The following is an 18,602-nucleotide window of genomic DNA, read 5'->3' as shown; positions in this document are numbered from 1 at the left end:
GAAGTTTAAGTGAACAATGTATAGCTGTGAAATTTTGTCTTCTACCCAGCACAAATGCTACTGAAACTGTTTCAATGTTGAAAACAGCTTACCAAGGTGACACTATGGGAAAACTCGAGTCTATGGGTGGTTTGCTTAATTTAAAAATGGCAAAATGTCGATTGATGACAAATCTCATTCCGGACGTCCATCAGCTGCCCGAATTGAGCAAAAAATATTGAAAAAGTTCTAGAGATTTTGTTTACAGACAGTATACAGACAATTACTCAACTGTCAGAGATTAGTTGGTTATCTTGGAGCTAGGTTCAGTGATTTTGTGGTAGACAGGAGTTTGGTTCTTCCACCAAGACAAGGCACATGCACTCACAGCCATCTCTGTTAGACAGTTTTTGACTAAAAATGGCACGGCTTCGCTGCCCCACACACCTTATTCACCTGACCTGGCTCCGTGTGACTTTTTCTTGTTTCCAAGCATGAAAAGGGGATGAAAGGACACTGATTTGATGACACTGAAGAAGTCAAGAAAAAAAATGACTGAGAAGCTCTTAGCCATTTCTAAAGATGACTACAAAAAGTGTTTCGAACAGTGGAAGCACCGGTGGGACAGCTGTATTAGTTGTAATGGAGAGTATTTTGAAGGGGATAAGGTTGTTTTGTAAACAATTTGAAAATATATAGTTCTTTTTGTGCTGCCTCATATGGAGTTAAACTGCTTCAGTTGTAAAAGGTTTTTATAAGGTAGTGGATACCAGTAAGAACTATCTTAGCTAGAGTTCTACCTGTGATTGGGCTAGTTCAAGTAAAAAATATAAGAAATGTCACCCAATCCTGGTGACTGGGGAACTGAGAATGGAAATAGAGCCTATATAGATGTAGAGGCATAAAGTAGAGTAAGAGGTTGAAAATCGTGTCCCATCCTACGACCGTGAACTTTGCAAGAGTGAGCAATGCAGAGACGACCACCACAAGCAAGAGGACACAGAGTTGCCCACTCAGATGGGGGAAGTAAATAGGTAAGTTGCTGAATTGGTGGAGCGATGCTATTGCTGTCTGTTAGGGTGAGTCAAAGTGACTACCGTATTTACTCGAATCTAAACTGCACTCAAATCTAAGCCGCACCTGAAAAATGAGACTCGAAATCAAGGAAAAAAAGTTTTCCCGAATCTAAGCCGCACCTGAAATTTGAGACTCGAAATTCAAGGGGAGAGAAAAGTTTTAGGGCACACCTCCAAATCGAAACAAAGTTGGTCCATTGTAATATGAGACACAATTTAGGTCCAATGAATGACGATACAGCTACAGTAGTTTGCTTCGAGTCGTAAACTTAGCAGTTAAGCTTTACGAGGTAGCCATTGCTATGCGTCAGGCACTCCGTCCGTATTTATAAAGGTACCCTTCCTTTCTCACGTGCCTCATCTGGTTCGAATTGATTGCTTATTTTTCTTTGATTTGATAAGTGCTGTTCTCTTTGTCATAGGTGTATATGTCACTCTAAGCTGGAAATGCATAACTGTTCTGTGTCATGCATTGTTTGTCGCATACTGATAATGAGTGTTTACGGCTTGTCACCGCTCGCGGCGTGGCTTGCCTTTGTGCACGCTACAGCCGCTTACAACCTTTTTTAAAAAGAGAGAGAGAGAGAGAGAGAGGAATCGTCTCGTTAGCGAAACAATGGCAAGAAAGAGACTGCTATTTGTTGTTACTTACACTGCTGCTTACTTTGATAATGATCAACAAGAACCAAATAATAGGCTGCGTATAATAGATGTTCTGAACAAGAGTTTAGCGAAATTTTTTCTCCGTTTGAAAATCTTTGCAGACGCCTCTTTCTGCACAGAAATTAGAGTCATCTTAGATTTAAAAATCTAATCAGTTGCCATGCTTCATTTGTAACTGTTTCACTATTCAACATATGAATAATACGAATATAAACATGATATGATATGTATATTCTTCCGCATTTGCTGTTGTCTCACTCTAGTTTCGTAGTTTATTAGGCAGACAGGATTTAAATGAAATAGCAGCAAACACGAAACAATTCATGGCAAAATGTTTATATTTGTATTATTCTTATGGTGAAAAGAATACTGCATGTGATTCACAATTCATAAAAGTTCCTATTAGCAACCATCTCTTCTCACAGGTAGGAAAAAATTCAGAACGCAGAGTTGGCCATATTGACAAACATCCCAAACAGTCTCGCCAGTCGGAGTTTCGTAGTACATTGAAATGCTGCTACATTCGATGATGAACAATACGGAATTTGTATTTACTTCGTTGGATAATGCATGAAAATGCAGTGGTCGAAACTCGAGGCGGAAAAAAATAAGCTCGTCTTCCACCTTTTTTTTTAAATTTATTTACTGACGCAGAGGTTTTTGTGCCAGTATTTATCTTTGTGCCTGCAAAGCATGCTGTGTAGCGCTACATATATATTCGACGGCAGAAGTTAGTTGTGGTGGCACCTACCAACATTTTTCAGAATTTCTGCTTACTTAGCACTCGATTCTAAGCCGCAGGCAGTTTTTTGGATTACAAAAACCGGAAAAAAAGTGTGGCTTAGATTCGAGTAAATACGGTACTCTGGCTGTTCACCTCAATTGACAATCTTAAATACAAGCTGAGGAAGTATACTGTGCAACTTTGCATTTTTTAAATGGTCAGTTTCATGTTTGTCTTATAATACCTCTTTACACTTGAAACAATGGAAACTGCAGGTAGGAATGTCAGCAATGTAGGAAAAGACTGATTGCTTCTAACTGTAAAGAAGACACATTAAGTTACAGACTGGCACACTTAAAAGACAATTAGGCCTACATAGAGTTTTCAGCCACAGCCAGCATCAGTAAAGAGAGATGTACACCTCACACACACATGACCACCAACTCCAGCATCTCAGGCTGGAATGCTATGAGCATTCCGGCTCAAAATGTTGCAATTCGCCGTCATGTGTACATGAGGTGTGCTTGCTTTTGAGTGTGAGTTGTTTGTACGTCTCTCTTACTGATGAAGGTTGTGGCTGAAAGCTCTATGTAAGTGTGCCTGTCTGCAACTTAATATGTCTTCTTTACAGTAAATTGCAGTCTGTCTTTTTACATTTTATGCGCCTTTGTCGTCATTTACATCGTTTCGTAATATGCTTTCTCAGCTAGTAAAGATTGTCAGTTGATGTGAACATCTGAGCTGGTCACTTTCCCAACAGGTCATCCTAATAGGTGGCTATAGTGTTGCTCCACCATTTATTTACTTCCTTTCTCTGCAGGTGCCACCTGTGCTCTGCTCTCACTTGTGGCAGTCACCTCCAATCTGCGCAGCCCATGGCACTTGCGGTAGCACTAAATTTCAACCTGTTATTCTGCATTATGCCTCTCCAGCTATAAAGGCTCTGTCTGCATTTTTAGTTCCCCAGTCGCCACTGCTCTGGGACATTCGTTATACTTTTTAGTGCAACTAGCCCATCCACAAGAAGAATTTTAGCGAAGATAGTTCCCAATTGTATACATTAACTTATGGTTACAAAGATTTGTAGAAGAAGAAGAAGAAGAAGTTCCTTAGTGTCATCTCTTGCTTGTTTTCAGTAACAATACACTTGATGTTGGGCATATGTTAGCCAGAAATGGGTCTTAATATTGGAAGAAATAAAATCCTTTTACAACTGAAGCAATTTATCTCCATATTTATTTTCTCAATAATGTTTCATGAAAAAGAACATCATCTTCTCTATGGGGATGCCGATTTGAGTTACAGAGCATTTCCATAATATCTGCGTGTTGATTGAACATACCAGTAATAAATGTAGCTACATGCTTCTGAATTGCTTTGATATCTTCCTTTAATCTGACTTGCTGTGATCCCTAACACTTGAGCAGTGTTTGAGAATGGGTCACAAAAGTGTTCTGTATGTGGTCTGTACTATAAATGAGCTTCACTACCCTAAAATTCTCCAAATAAACTGAAGACGACCGTTCACCATCTTTACTAGTGACCCCATGTGCTTGTTCCATTTCATATCGCCTTATGATGGCATGCCCTGATTTTTAATCAAAGTATCTCTGTCAATCAGTGTACAACGAATACAGTATTAGTACATTAAAGAGCCATTTTTTCTGCTCATCGGCATTAATTTACATTTTTCCACATTTAGAGCAAGTTGCCAAATGTCATGCCAAATATAGATTTGACAAAAATAATCAATTTTTGAAAATATAATGTAATTGTATAGATAAAAATCTACTCACTGAGTGGCAGCAGGAGAACACACACATATAAAAGTATTTAAATTTGCAAGCTTTTTGAGGCAATGGCCTCTTTTTTTTTAAAAAAAAAAAAAGTCTTATGGGGCTGCTAAGGTCATCAGTCCCTAAGCTTACAGACTACTTAACCTAAATTATCCAAAGGACAAACACACACACACCCATGCCCGAGGGAGGACTCGAACCTCCGCTGGGACCAGCCGCACAGTCCACGACTGCAGCGCAATGGCCTCTTCTTCTGGCAGATGGACTGTAGAGAATTGAAGGGACAGGACTGGTAAGGTTTAGGAAATGGGGAGAGTTTGGAAAAGTTGCTCAGAACCCTAGGTCAGGAGAGACTTACCAGATGGGATGAGTAAGAAAGACTGACTGTTGGGGAGTGCACCCAACAAGATTTGGAATCCTGAGAGTTTAACACTGGATGCTAGGGTGATATGCAAGACAGAGATTACTGCCAAAAGATTGTGCACGAGTTAATAAAAGTGGAAAGCTAAGTTCGTTCTATCTGGTAGAGGTGGGGAATAGACAGATCAGAAAATAAAAGACATAAAAAACTAAAAGGGAGTGAATGAAGGAATAATTACTGCTAAGAAATGTCAAGACTGAAGAAATGAACATAAATTAAGGCCAGATGGGTGGCTAGAACTGAGGATGTGTCTTAATGCCATTTCCCACCTGCAGAGTTCTGGGGAATTGATGTTTGGGAGAAGAATCCAGATATCACGTGTGGTGAAACAGGCATCGAGGTTATCATTGCCATAATGTAAAACATGCTCTGCAACAGGATATTGTGCGATGCCGGTATACACCCTATGCCTATGCCCATTCTCCTAATCGATAACTTTGTGGTAGTAATACCAATGTAAAAGGCTGAACAGTGTTTACATAACAGCTGATATACAACGTGTGTCATTTCACGGGCGGCTTTCCCTTTGGCAGTATGTGTTTTGTCAGTTACAAGGCTGGTGGAGGTGGATGTAGCAGGGTACATAAGGCAAATCTTACAGTGAGGACGGTCACAGTGGTAGGAGCTGCAGGCTAGGAAAATGGGTGGAGAAGAGGCAGGCATCTGACATGGATGTTACAGTGACTAAGAGGGTGATGAAAGGCTATTCTAGGTGTGATGGACAAAATGTTGGACAGAATGGACCTCATTTCAGGGCAAGATTTTACGAAGTCATAGCCTTGTTGATGTAACAGATTGATACATTCTAGACCAGGATAGTACTGAGTGAGAAGAGGTGTAATCCTAAGTTGGTTTTTGGAGGGATTAGCAATACCAGGATTGGATGTGATGGCCCGAGAAATCTGCTTTTGAACTAGGTTGGTGGGGTAAATACTTGAGAATGGTGGTGTGTTGCTGTAAATACTCCGTGTCTGAAGAAAAGTGTTTGCTTCGAATGCCAAGGCTATGTGGGAGGAAATGTTTTACATTGAAAGGATGGTAATTGTCAAAATGTAAGTACTGTTGTTCGTGAGTAGGCGTAATGTGAACGGAATTGTGTAGCTGACCCTCGCTGAGGATGAGGTCAGCATCAAGGAAAGTGGTATGGGATTCAGAATAGAACAATATGAAACTTAATTGGATGAATCTATTTAGAGATTCCAATAATTCTGACAGGTCAGCCATACCACGGATCCTTACGAAAAAGATGTCAACAATGTATCTAAGCCAAACCAGGAGCTGAAGGCTTTCAGATCCCAGGAAAGCCCCTTCTAAGCCAACCACAAGAAGTTTGGCATAGGAAGGAGCCATCCTGGTTCCTGTGGCCATGCCCTTGATCTGTTTGTATGCCTGCCTCTCAAAAGTAAAGTACTTGTTGGTAAGTATAAAGTTTATTAAGGGGAGCAAGAAGGTTGTCTGTAGTTTGGAATCAAGACAGCTCCTTCCCACGCCAGCCTTTTCATGGGTTACTTTGGGATCTTTCCTGGGATTTATAAACCTTCAAACCATAGTTTGGTTTAGATACATTGATGACATCTCTGCATTATGGACCCATATTGAAATTGACCTGTTAAAATTCTTGGAATCTTTAAATACATTCTCCAAATTAAATGTCACATGGTTCTATTCCGAATCCCGTGCCACTTTACTTGACGATCTCATCCTCACTGAAAGTCAGTTACACACTTCTGTTACATTTTGACAGTTGCCGTCCTTCCTGTGTCAAACTTTAGCTTCTATACAGCCTTGGCATTGGAGGCACACACATTTGTTCAGATGCAGACTCTTTACAGCAGTACACCATTTTTCTCACCTTAGCCCTCTCTGGACATAATTATCCCACCAGCCTTGTTCAAAGGCAGATTTCCCGGACCATCACACCCAGTCCAAATGCTCTACTGAGAGAGGTGGCATGGTGGTTAGCACACTGAACTCGCATTCAGGATGACGACGGTTCAAACCTGTTACTGGCCATCCTGAGTTTGGTTTTCCCTGATTTCCTTAAATCACTAAAGGCTAATGCCAGGATGGTCCCTTTTCCTACCCTTCCCTAATCCAGTGGGACCTTGCTGTTTGGTCCCCTCATTCCAAATCTACCAACCAAACTAATGCTGCTGATCCCTCCAAAAAACAACTTAGGGATACACCTCTTGCCCCTCAGTATTATCCTGGTCTTGAATGTATTAATCAGCTACTTTGATATGGCTATGACTTCCTAAACTTGTGCCCTGAAATGAGGTCCATTCTGTCTGACTTTTTCCCCACCAACCAACAATGGCTTTTCATCACTCTCCCAATCTCCACAATTCCTTGTCAGACCCTATACTCCTTCCGCACCCATCTCCCTGCCCTATGGGTCCTACCCCTGTAAGGCTTGCCTTGCACACACCCCTACCACCATCTATGTCAGCCCTGTAATTGCCAAACATGCACTGTCAAAGCAAGAGTAATCAGTCAGGATGAATGGGCATAGGCAGAGGGTGTATACAGGCAACACACAATACTGTGGTGCAGAATATTCTGTAAGACATGGCAATTGTGATCTTGGTGCCTGTTTCACCATACGTGCCATCTGGATTCCTCCCGAAGACACCAGTTTCTCAGAACTTCACAGACAGGAACTGGCGTTACAACACTTCCTCAGTTCTAGCCACCCACCTGACCTCAATTTACATTAACTCCTTCTGTCTCAACATTTCTTCACAGTAACTATTATGTTCTTCACTCATTTTTAGTTTTCTGTAGTCTTCATTTTCTGACCTGTCTATTTTTCATCACCGTCACCTATACCTCTGCCACATACAACACACTTAGCTTTCCATTCTTATTAACTCACGCACGATGTTTTGGCAGTAATCTCTGTTTTGCATATTACACTAGCATCTAGCTTTAAGCTCTCAGGTTTTCAAATCTTGTCTGGTGTTGTCCCCAGTAATCAGTCTTTCCTTATCATCGTGTCCTTAAATCTCCCCTGACATGGGTTTCTGGGTGACTTTTCCAAAATCTGTCCCATTTCCTAAACCATACCAGTGCTTTTCCTACAGCGCTGAGTGTTCCTCTTCTGCCAGGAGGAGGATCATCTTGCTGTAAAAGCTTGCAAATTTAAATACCTTAATAGGTGTGTTCTCCTGCCACCACTTGACAAATAGAAATTCAGCATGCTCCTCTCCCTGTCTGGCACATTGTATTGAAGTGTGACACGAGATTTGTAGGATGGCATGTCCCATTTCCAAGTTCCTGTGACAGTAGTTAGTCAGTTTCGGAACATCCCACTGTGGAAGATGTTATTGTGATATGTGCAGATGGAAGAATGGTTTGAACGCATCAGTTCTACAATGCTAGTGAGTGTCTGTACGTGCTGTGTGTGACCACTTGTTCTGTGGAGCCAGGCATGTTGTTTGGAAGACAAGGAAAAAAAAAATGGCTACAGTGGACACTGCAACAAATGACTGTTGAATTGGCTTTGTAACTTCATGTGATCGTTTGTGACAGGCAGTAGTAATATACACTTTGAGGTGTTAATGTGGGCAGCTCCGCATAAAGTGTTACCCATTTTGCTAGGTTTTTCCATCCTTCTGTTATTTTGTTATCTAGTCCAGACTATGTCCGCAGCTCGTAGTCTCGCGGTAGCATTCTCGCTTCCCGAGCACGGGGTGCCGGGTTCGATTCCCGGCAGGGTCAGGAATTTTCACCTGCTCAGAGATGACTGGGTGTTGTTGTGTTGTCTCCATCATCATCATTCATCTCCATTACTGTTGGAGAAAGGCAACAGCAAACCACCTCCATTAGGACCTTGCCTAGTAAGGCGGTGCGGGTCTCTCGCATCATTCCCCTATGCTGTGTCAAGAAGCATGGGTCTTCATTTCCAGTCTACACTGTTTCAAAATCCTCAGTAATGTATTTTTAGTAATAGAACCATATATATTTTAAAAGTGAGTTGACTTTAAAATATGTTATACATATGTATGTATTAATTGTTTTTATTTATTTATTTATTTATTTGTTTAACCTGATCACATTAGGGCCATCAGGCCCTCTCTTACATCGGACCAGTGTTTCCCACATGCAGCATTTCACACATCAGAGTTACATCATGACAACAGTTTAAATAAGAAAAATTAGATTACTCTAGTGACAATATGAATAAAGAATAATGACTAAGACCTAACATTATTGTTGCTGGTTTAAGAGGACAGTTAGATAATTAAAGCAGATGACAGCTTTAAAAATTTGTTAGATACCTTCAGGTCATGTGGTGTTCTTCCCACCTTGGAATTGGACATTACCATGTATTTTGTCTTGTTTTTCTTTACAGTAAGTCCAATTTTTTGGTCCTTCTGCTAGCTAAATTATATTTCATTAATAACTTCACTTCCTGCCTTTGAGATTCTAAGAGGAAGTTTCACCATATGTAACAACTGCTCTTCTTATAGTGAATAATTATTTAGGAGATTTATGTTTACAATTTTCAGATGTAAGTTTACATTTTGATCTACCTATAGGTTGTAAATTACTCATCGATAAGTCCAGTGTACTGAAATTTGTTTTAATATTTCCAAAAGTGGTCACCCAAATAGCACGGTCAAAAGCTTTGTACCATGCTGTCGTCAAACATAAACGTAGCGCCTCATTTATATTTAAAACCTTCTTTGACACTACTCTCAACACTTCAGTAGCACCTCTAGCCCTTTTTCTGAATTGAAATCAGTTTTTCTCCTCAATCCATTGAGAAGTTATTTGTTCAGTGATCTTATCTCTACAAAAAGTAAGACTGAGGGTCCTGTGATTAGTGCATCTGTTTGTCATTTTGTTTTAAGCCTATATTCACAGATTAAAAAGTTGCTTTAGCTTCATGGCTAGTAACACTATTTATTATAAACGTGTATGACAAGATATAATGTACTGGAAATAGGAGTCTGTGTTTATTGATACTGGTAAATACTTACTTTGAAAAATAATATTGCAGTCAAATAATATTAAGCTAATAACAACAAAAAACAGCAGCTATTTATTATAGCTGAGGAGCAGCAGTTTTCCCCCCCAGATTACCAGCTTTCTTTCTAACTTCACCTTCCTCTTCTTTGTCTTCTTCTCCTCCTCAGCAACTACAGTCCATGATGGATGGAAGCGTCCTCAACAATCTTAATACGCATGAGTACATCTCTCTTTCTGCTTTTCTCTACCATCCTCGGGCCTTCATCTTGGTAAGGCAGCCAACACATTGTCCAGCCATCTAGCTCTAGGTCAGCCCTTCCTTCTGGTGGAATACAATCTGCTTTTCATTATTTGTTTGGATATCCTGTCACCTGTCATCTTCGCCATATGTTCTAACCAACTTATTCTTTCAGATTTAACAAATTTCACTGTACCTTTCCCTTTTATAAGCTCTTGTATTTCATGGTTATACCTTACTCTTCTACCCTCTGATTCTGTAACACACCCATAAATTTTTCACATGATTTTCCTCTCAAATTCTCTTAGGTTTTTCATATCTGCTACTGTAGTTGCCAACATTTCTGGCCCACAAGAAACAACTGGCCACACCATGGAATGGTTTACTATTAACTTGGTTGACATTGTTATTAGAGAATTCTTGAATACTTGTAAGATTGTGTAATATGCTCTGTTTCTGATTAGTATCATTATTCTAATACACAGTCTCATATTATTATCACTAGGTAAGAGGAAATGTGGAAAATGGAAGCAGCTGACAGTTTTAAAACATTTATTAGAAACTTTCAAGTCGTATGGTTTTCTTTTAACTGTAAAATTGGACATTACTATGTATTTTCTCTTGTTTTTGTTTACAGTAAGTTCAATTTTTATTCCTTCTGCTTCCATTATTTCCTGAATTTTTTTTAAAGGATGTTTACATGCCATGTCACAATTGCAGTGTCATCTATGTATGGACATACCTGACTGGATTTCATCATTATTGTTCTTCTCTTGTCATTTTTTTTGTATCAGACTGTGAAGTGCAAAGTTGAACAGGACTGTAAAAGATCATCACCCTGTTCCACTCTGTTTGTAAAACTGAAGCTTTTGGTCATTTTGGTTTCACCTCTACTTTTGCCTTTGTGTTCTTCATTGCTAACTATCTTTTGTAGCTTGTCACAGATGCCCAATTCTTTTAATGCTTTATACTGTTAACACTATCCAAAGCTTGCTTAAAAACAAAACACAGGTTGTGGACATTGTCATATTCACAAAATTTCTCCATTATTTGTCTAATAACAAACAACTGTTCACAGGTGCCTCTATATGGCCAGAAACCACATTGCTATTCTTCAAGGATATTTCCGGTGCACTTTTTTATTGTTTCACTCAGCATCCTGCAAAATATCTTGTAGACAGTGTTCAACAATGTTATGCCTTTATAATTCACAAGATGACTTTTCTCCTTTCTCATTAATAACGCATAGTGTTGCAATTCTCTGGTCTCAGGCATGCTTCCATTTTTCCCATGTATTATTTAGTAGTGTATGTACTTCACATATTACAGGTTTTTCCGTCATTCATGTAGCATTATTGTGGTCTTAGAGTTCTGGGTGTTTACAACATTCCATATGAATTTTGCAGAAGCTACATGGACCAGTCTGTTTGAACCATTTCCCAGCAATGTACCAAAGATTAGCAGCACATCAACTACAGTACTCTAGAATTGTCTCCTGTTGCTGAACACAGCCTTTCAAATAAGTACAAGATCTTTTTCAGGGAGACACAGATTCCAGCCTACACTTCAAACTACACTTATGGGAAAAAATTGCAACATCAAAAAATAATTAATGCAGAGTAACAAAATTTCAGGAATACATTTGTGTAGTTAGCATATTTAAATGATTTACATCACAAGAGTTAATGTAAGCATGAGATAATTTATTGCAAATATTAAATGCTGGTACATAAATAACCAGAGAAATGTCCGCCCCTGGTAGCTGAGTGGTCAGCGCGACGGAATGTCATACCTAACAGCCCGGGTTCGATTCCCGGCTGGGTCGGAGATTTTCTCCGCTCAGGGACTGGGTGTCGTGTTGTCCTTATCATCATCATTTCATCCCCATCAACACGCAAGTCGCCGAAGTGGCGTCATCTTGAAAGACTTGCACCAGGCGAGCAGTCTACCCGACAGGAGGCCCTAGTCACACGGCATTTCCATTTACCAGTGAAATCCCCAGAAGGTGAACGCAAGCATGCAAATGTGCTTGCATTGTGTTGTACAGGTGCCGTATGCCTGTTGCACTTGATCAGTCAATACAAGGATGGTTAATGGTGGTTGTGTGTACTCTTAAGTTGTCATTAGGTGTAGGTCCAGTGTGTTTGGCACACAGACAGTTGGTTGCAGGTCATCAACTGGCCTCCATCTAGCCAATACACAGCCATCAGTGGCACCAAGGCAGAACCAGCTTTCAGCAGGAAAACACAGTAGACCTTCACCCTGCCCTCTAGCGAGCTCTCGCTTGACACCACTGAAGTCACAAATGGAGGCAGTTTGGGGCGAGTGGAATGTGTGCTACAGTGTGTGTGGCTCAGAGCTGTCATTGAAGTAACCAATTTATAATACTTCCTCGCGTCACTGTGATGCCGACTGTTGCCCAAATTGCTGCTGCAGGTTCGGTACAATGTGAGAGAGCCTTACACCGAACACGGCGGTCTTCTCTTTCGGCAGTGCCACTTGGTCATCCGAAATGTAGTCTTCTTGTGACCACACATTCTTGCCATCAATCATATGTGGTGACTACAGTCTTGCCAAATCTTTCTGCAGTATCACAGAAGGTAACTTCTCATAGCCCCATTACGTGACCTTGTTCAAACTCGGTGAGGTGTTGATAATGGCTTCTTCATCACCTTAAAGGCATTCTTGACTTAATATCAATACACCATGTCCAATCTTAAAGCATGTGTGTAAAGTAAACTTGATTTGCCTCCTGATAGCAGTTCTACTGGCACTACTCTTAAGTGACTGGCGCAAAATCTGAATACACGTCATCTTTCAGAGGTAGGGATATGCATGCCAACTTTTGTTTATATCGCATAACTTCTTCTTGGTATTGCAATTTTTTTTCTGTCAGTGCATTTATCAACACCACCAGTGACCTCCATGAAGAAGCAAATATACGAGGGTCACTCCAAAAGAAATGCACACTATTTTTGTAAAAATACAGTTTTCGTTCTGCATATGTGAAAGTTTTACAGTGTGTAGATACATCCTTCCCGCTTGTTTTCAAACTTAGTTCAACCTGTTCCTATGAGTCTTCAAGATGGCTGCTACACTTGATGTTCGTCAGAAGCAATGTGCTGTCATAGAATTCCTGTGCTGTGAAAACGAGACAGTGGGAAACATCCACAAGAGGTTGAAAAAGGTGTATGAAGACGCTGCTGTCGATCGCAGTACAGTTAGTCGGTGGGCAAGCAGGTTACATAATGAAAGCAGGCACGGCAATATTGAGGATTGTCCTCGCAGCGACAGGCCTCATACCGCACACACTCCAGACAATGTGCAGAGAGTTAACGAATTGGTGACTGCTGACAGACGCATCACAGTGAACGAATTGTCATGCTACGTTGGGATGGGGGAAGGAAGTGTTTGCAGAATACTGAAAGTGTTGGCGTTAAAAAAGGTTTGTGCCAGGTGGGGTCCCAGGATGTTGGCAGTGGTTCACAAAGAAACAAGAAAAACGGTATGCAGCGAACTTTTGGAACTGTACGAGAATGGTGGAGATGAATTTCTTGGAAGAATTGTGACAGGTGATGAAACATAGCTCCATCGTTTTTCACCGGAGACGAAGAGGCAATGAATGGAGTGGCATCATGCAAATTAACCCAAGAAAAAAAAATTCGAAACCACACCTTCTGCTGGAAAAGTTGTGGCTACGGTGTTTTTCGATTCCGTAGAACTCTTGCTTGTGGACATCATGCCAAGTGGAACTACCATAAATTGTGACACATATGTGATGACACTGAAGGAACTTCAAGCTCAACTGAGTCGTGTTTCATCACATCGGCAAAAACAGGATGTTTTGCTGTTGCACGACAATGCACAGCCACATGTCAGTCAAAAAACCATGGAAGCGATCACAAAACTCGGATGGACAACACTGAAACACCGGCCATACAGTCCTGACCTGGCTCCATGTGACTATCATTTCTTTGGGAAACTGAAAGACTCTCTTCGTGGAACAAGGTTTGAAGATGATGACTCCCTTGTGCACGCTGTAAAACAGTGGCTCCAACAGGTTGGTCCAGAATTTTACCGTGCGGGTATACGGGTGCTGGTTCCAAGATGGCGTAAGGCAGTTGAGAGGGATGGAAATTATGTGGAGAAATGAAAATATTGTTCCTAAAGGATGTATCTACACACTGTAAAACTTTCAAACATGTAGAATAAAAGATGGATTAAAAAAAAAAAATAGTGTGCATTTCTTTTGGAGTGACCCTCGTATAACAAATGCATAACAGAGGGAAAATTTTTAAAAAAAGCACCAAAACAGACATACATTAATGTGTAAGTGTTGTTTAAAGTGGAGCCCAATTTGACAACCAAGAAAACATGTACTGCAGGAAATTAGTCTAAATTATGTCTGTGATCTCTCAGAATGAGGATAGTGCAAGAGGAAAGTCTGTAAATTTAGCTTAAAAAATCTGAGTTTGCTCGTAACTTTCATTTCTGTTAGAAGCATGCTCAAAATATAATTTACAAGATAATGCACACTTTTCTGTACAGCCTTGAAGCAGGTTTTATGCAGGTGGACATTATTCTTCTGTTTAATGTTCATTTTGTGAATGTTGCTATTCATAACAATAGAAAGCTAATGGGCAAAGGGAACAAACTTGTGTGTTTTAGTGTCCTCAACACTGGGTCTTTGTGGTATTACACATTCATGATGCTGAAAATATTCAGCTACAGTACAGTCCCTTTTTTTCTCCACATTGTTTATTCCTTTTGTCCTTACAGTCTTAACACTTCTTGGTTTCACAGATGCCGTGGTATGGTAATGGAATTAATCATCTTTGCAAGTTAACTGGTTTTCTCTGTGTTACAACCACAAGGTTGTTATTACGCTGATGTGCTGTATTGAGTGCTTTCTCCAATTTAGGAAAACCCACACCGGAGAGTTTCGTTACCAGTGCGAAACTTGTGAGAAGCGATTTGTGAAGCGCAGTCACTACGAGTCCCACGTGCGTGTTCACAGCAGCGAACGGCCGTACCGGTGCGATACATGCGAGCGCTCGTACAAGGAACAGAAGCACCTCCGTGAGCACGTGCGAAGGTGAGTGTGGTGGAGGTGGCAGATTTTCGTGTGTGTACTACAGCGGTGCCAGCTGAAAACTTGATTGTGTTGCTGTGTGTCTGAGACAACAGTCTTAGGGTTCCTCACAGTATTTTATAACAACAAAAATTATTGATGAAATTATTTGCTTGTATAGATAAAAAATCTATTCACCAAGCGGCGGCAGAACACACACATAAAAGACTGTTGATGATTGGTAAGCTTTCAGAGCCAGTGGCTCCTTCTCCAGGCAGAAGGGTTGAAGAGGAAGGAAGAAGGGTGAAGGAAAATGACTGGAGAGGTCTAGGAAAAGGGGTAGATTTTGGGAAAGTCACCCAGAACTGTGGATCTGGGGAGACTTAGCGTACAGGATGAGTAGGAAAGAGTGATTGTTGGCGACTGCATCGGATGAGATTTGAAAACCTGAGAGCTTAAAGGTGGAAGACAGGGTAATATGCAAGACAGAGATTGCTACTAAAACATTGTGCACAAGTTAATAAGGGTGAATAAGCTAAATGCATTGTACGTAACGTAAGTGGGAGGGGACAGTGAAAAATAGACTGGAAAGGCAATGAAAGATGTAGAAAACTAAAGAGTAGTGAAGCGAAGAGTAGTAACAGTGAAGAAAGGCTCAGACAGAAGAAATTAACGTAAATTAAGCCCAGGGGGGTGGAGAGAACCAAGGAAATGTTGTTGTGCTAGTTCCCACCTGCGGAGTTCTGAGAAACTGGATTCTTCCCACAGACACGCTTCTGCTTGAAGAAGGAGCCACTGGCTCCAAAAGCTTGCCAATCACAACAGTCTTTTATGTGTGTGTTCTGGTCAGTAGATTTTTTTATCTGTCCAATTTAATAATTTCACTGCATTTTACATAACAGTAAAAGTGATATGTTTATCTAAACTGCTTTACCTCTGTCTGATGAGATCTGAATTCAAAGTGTCTGAAAAGTCCCTGTACCCCTCGCTGAAAATACTACATTATAGAGGGTAGTCAGAAACATTCTAAAAAGCTCATAGGGATGTCGCAGGGTAGGCTGTGCTGTGGGATCCTTATCAAAAAAATTCGATATGTTGCACCATTTCTGAGTTAATTATCATCAAAGTTAGCCAATCAGGCTGTTGTGTGTACAAATTTGAGCAGCCCGCCAGATACAATAAGCGTCAGTCGTTCTCATAGCGCAGATGACAGTGTAAAACATTGCCCGGGCTTTTGTATGGGTTGGATCCTTTCTACTGTCTCACGTCCGATATCTGTATCGGTCTCTCATTTGGTTTTAGGAAACCAAACAAAGAACATATACGGTGACGCCATTCCGGTGGGCCGCTCATAAATTTGCATGTGCGGTGGCCCGATCGGTTAACTTCACTGTTAATTGACTCAGAAGTGGTGCAATGTATGAGGGTGATTTGAAAAGTTATTGGAATGGAATAGAAAAAAAGTACTTACATCACTGAAACTGTTTTTATTGTTTAATGTAGTCTCCTTGTAGATTAATGCACTCAATCAAATGATGTTTCAGTGCCTTGATTCCATCTTGAAAATGAGCTTCCTTGAGGCCTGCAAAATAGTTGCCAACTCTGGATATCAATTCTTCATTTGAAGAGAATCTTAATCCACCAAGAAAAATTTTCGGTTTTGGGAAGAGATGGAAGTCTGACAGACCATATAAGGTGAATAAGGCAGGTGTGGCAACAATTCATTCCTTAGTCTGTGTAATTTTGCCATGGCGACGGCATATGTGTGCGGGTGTGCATTGTCTTCATGGAAGATGACTTTCTGCCCTTCTAAACCTGTTTTTTTTTCTTTTCTTTTCTTTCCGTTTTTCTTTTTTCCCCTCGCCCCGTGTATCTTTTAATGCAATTTGTCCATGAGGTTAGCGTAGTATTCTCCAGTAATTGTTTACCCAGTGGGGAGATAATCTACAAACAGAATCCCCTTCACATCCCAGAACACTGATGCCATGACCTTTCCTGCTGAAGAAATTGTCTGTGCTTTCTTTGGTGGCAGAGAATCAGCGTGTTTCCACTGCTTCGAGTGGACAGTGTTCTGTGTAGCCATTCTGCAGAACTCACAGACTTCGAACGTGGTCAGGTGACTAGCTGTCACTTCTGTCATGCATCTATACATGAGATTTTCACACTCCTGAACATCCCTAGGTTCACTGTTTCCGATGTGTTAGTGAAGTGGTAATGTGAAGGGACATGTACAGCACAAACCCATACAGGCTGACCTCTCCAGTTGAATGATAGAGACCGCTGACAGTTGAAGAGGGTCGTAATGTGTAATAGGCAGACATCTATCCAGACTGCTGTGTTGGCAGAAGAGCCAACACAGTGTTGCTAGAGGAGGCCGAAATGCACGCATTTAAATACACGCAGACTGGCGTGAGGTCTGGAACAGGACAATGTCTTGAGAATTGCAATAAAGTACGAAAATCTTGTAATACTTAACTATAATCCACAATTGGTGAACATTGGTCTGACTGTACATGCATCCCACGATAAATAACAATCTCCATATAAAATGTTAATGGCGTCTTGCTAGGTCATAGCAAATGACGTAGCTGAAGGCTATGCTAACTATCGTCTCGGCAAATGAGAGCGTAATTGTCAGAGATCCGTCTCTGGCAAAGTAGGCTGTACAACTGGGGCGAGTGCTAGAAAGGCTCTATAGACCTGCCGTGTGGTGGCGCTCGGTCTGCTATCACTGACAGTGGCGACACGCGGGTCTGACGTATACTAATGGACCGCGGCCGATTTAAAGGCTACCACCTAGCAAGTGTGGTGTCTGGCGGTGACACCACATTCCTCCCCCGCAAATCGGCGAACGGTTGTGTTATAAGGCTTCCGCTCGCCGTGGGGAGGACCCCATGTTGATGTATGCGACGAGGTGGGGAGCCTAACAACAGGCGAGGCTGTGCCACCCGCACCCGGCCATTCGGTCCGACGGGAGCAAGGAAACGCCTGAAAACCTAGTCCAGGGTGCACGCCAACATGCGGTGTATGCGCCCGTAAAGAGACAGGAGGGGCCGAAGGGTCGACCTCCATCGCGTCGGGGCACCCGACGGGCGAAGACGACAGACATCTGGTCCGGAGCGGGCAAAAGTTCCATGTCGGAGGACAGCTATTGAGGCGCCCGGCGGTTGCAGCGAAGCGTCCACTGCTGGCGTCGCCAGTGGGAGAACAGGCGGCGGCGGCGGCGCGTTGCCATGGGGCAAAATGGAAGGCAGCGTCGGTAACACCTGGGGATGAGGCGAGCCAGTAGATGGGTCCCCAGGGCGCTGACCGGACGGCACCATCGCTGAAAGCAGACGGGGAGCGGCAGAACCCGTGCAACGACAGAGGCGCAGCTGATTGAGATGCCGACGCACCTCACCAGAGGCCCCCAAAACCAGATACATAGCGCGGCCGAGGCAGCGAAGAATGCGCCCTGCGAGCCAACGCCGTGAACCTCGATAGTTGCGATAGTATACAACGTCGCCTGGAGCAAAAGCAGGTGGCTGCCGCTGTACAGGAACCTGATGCGGCGGATGCAGCAAAGACATCAGGTTTCGATGAGGACGACCGTGGAGCAACTCAGCCGGCGAGCGACCATCTCGGGGCTGAGAGCGATACGAGGACAAAAAGATCAATAAC

The 18,602-nt window shown here is 41.9% G+C and overlaps 1 protein-coding gene across 1 annotated transcript in view; it reads left to right on the top strand.

Annotated features, from left to right (window-relative positions):
• Nucleotides 1-18,602, top strand: part of LOC124718988 (zinc finger protein ZFP2-like) — an 85,053-nt gene that overhangs the window by 49,540 nt on the left and 16,911 nt on the right. Inside the window, exon 11 of the mRNA XM_047244658.1 lies at nt 14,793-14,966. Within this exon, the coding sequence (XP_047100614.1) occupies nt 14,793-14,966 (174 nt within the window). The remainder of the gene's footprint in view (nt 1-14,792; nt 14,967-18,602) is intronic.

Source organism: Schistocerca piceifrons, chromosome 10, assembly GCF_021461385.2.
Source record: "Schistocerca piceifrons isolate TAMUIC-IGC-003096 chromosome 10, iqSchPice1.1, whole genome shotgun sequence".
NCBI lineage: Eukaryota > Metazoa > Arthropoda > Insecta > Orthoptera > Acrididae > Schistocerca > Schistocerca piceifrons.
The sequence above is the reverse complement of the archived record's forward strand: the minus strand, read 5'-3'. Positions and strand labels throughout refer to the sequence as shown.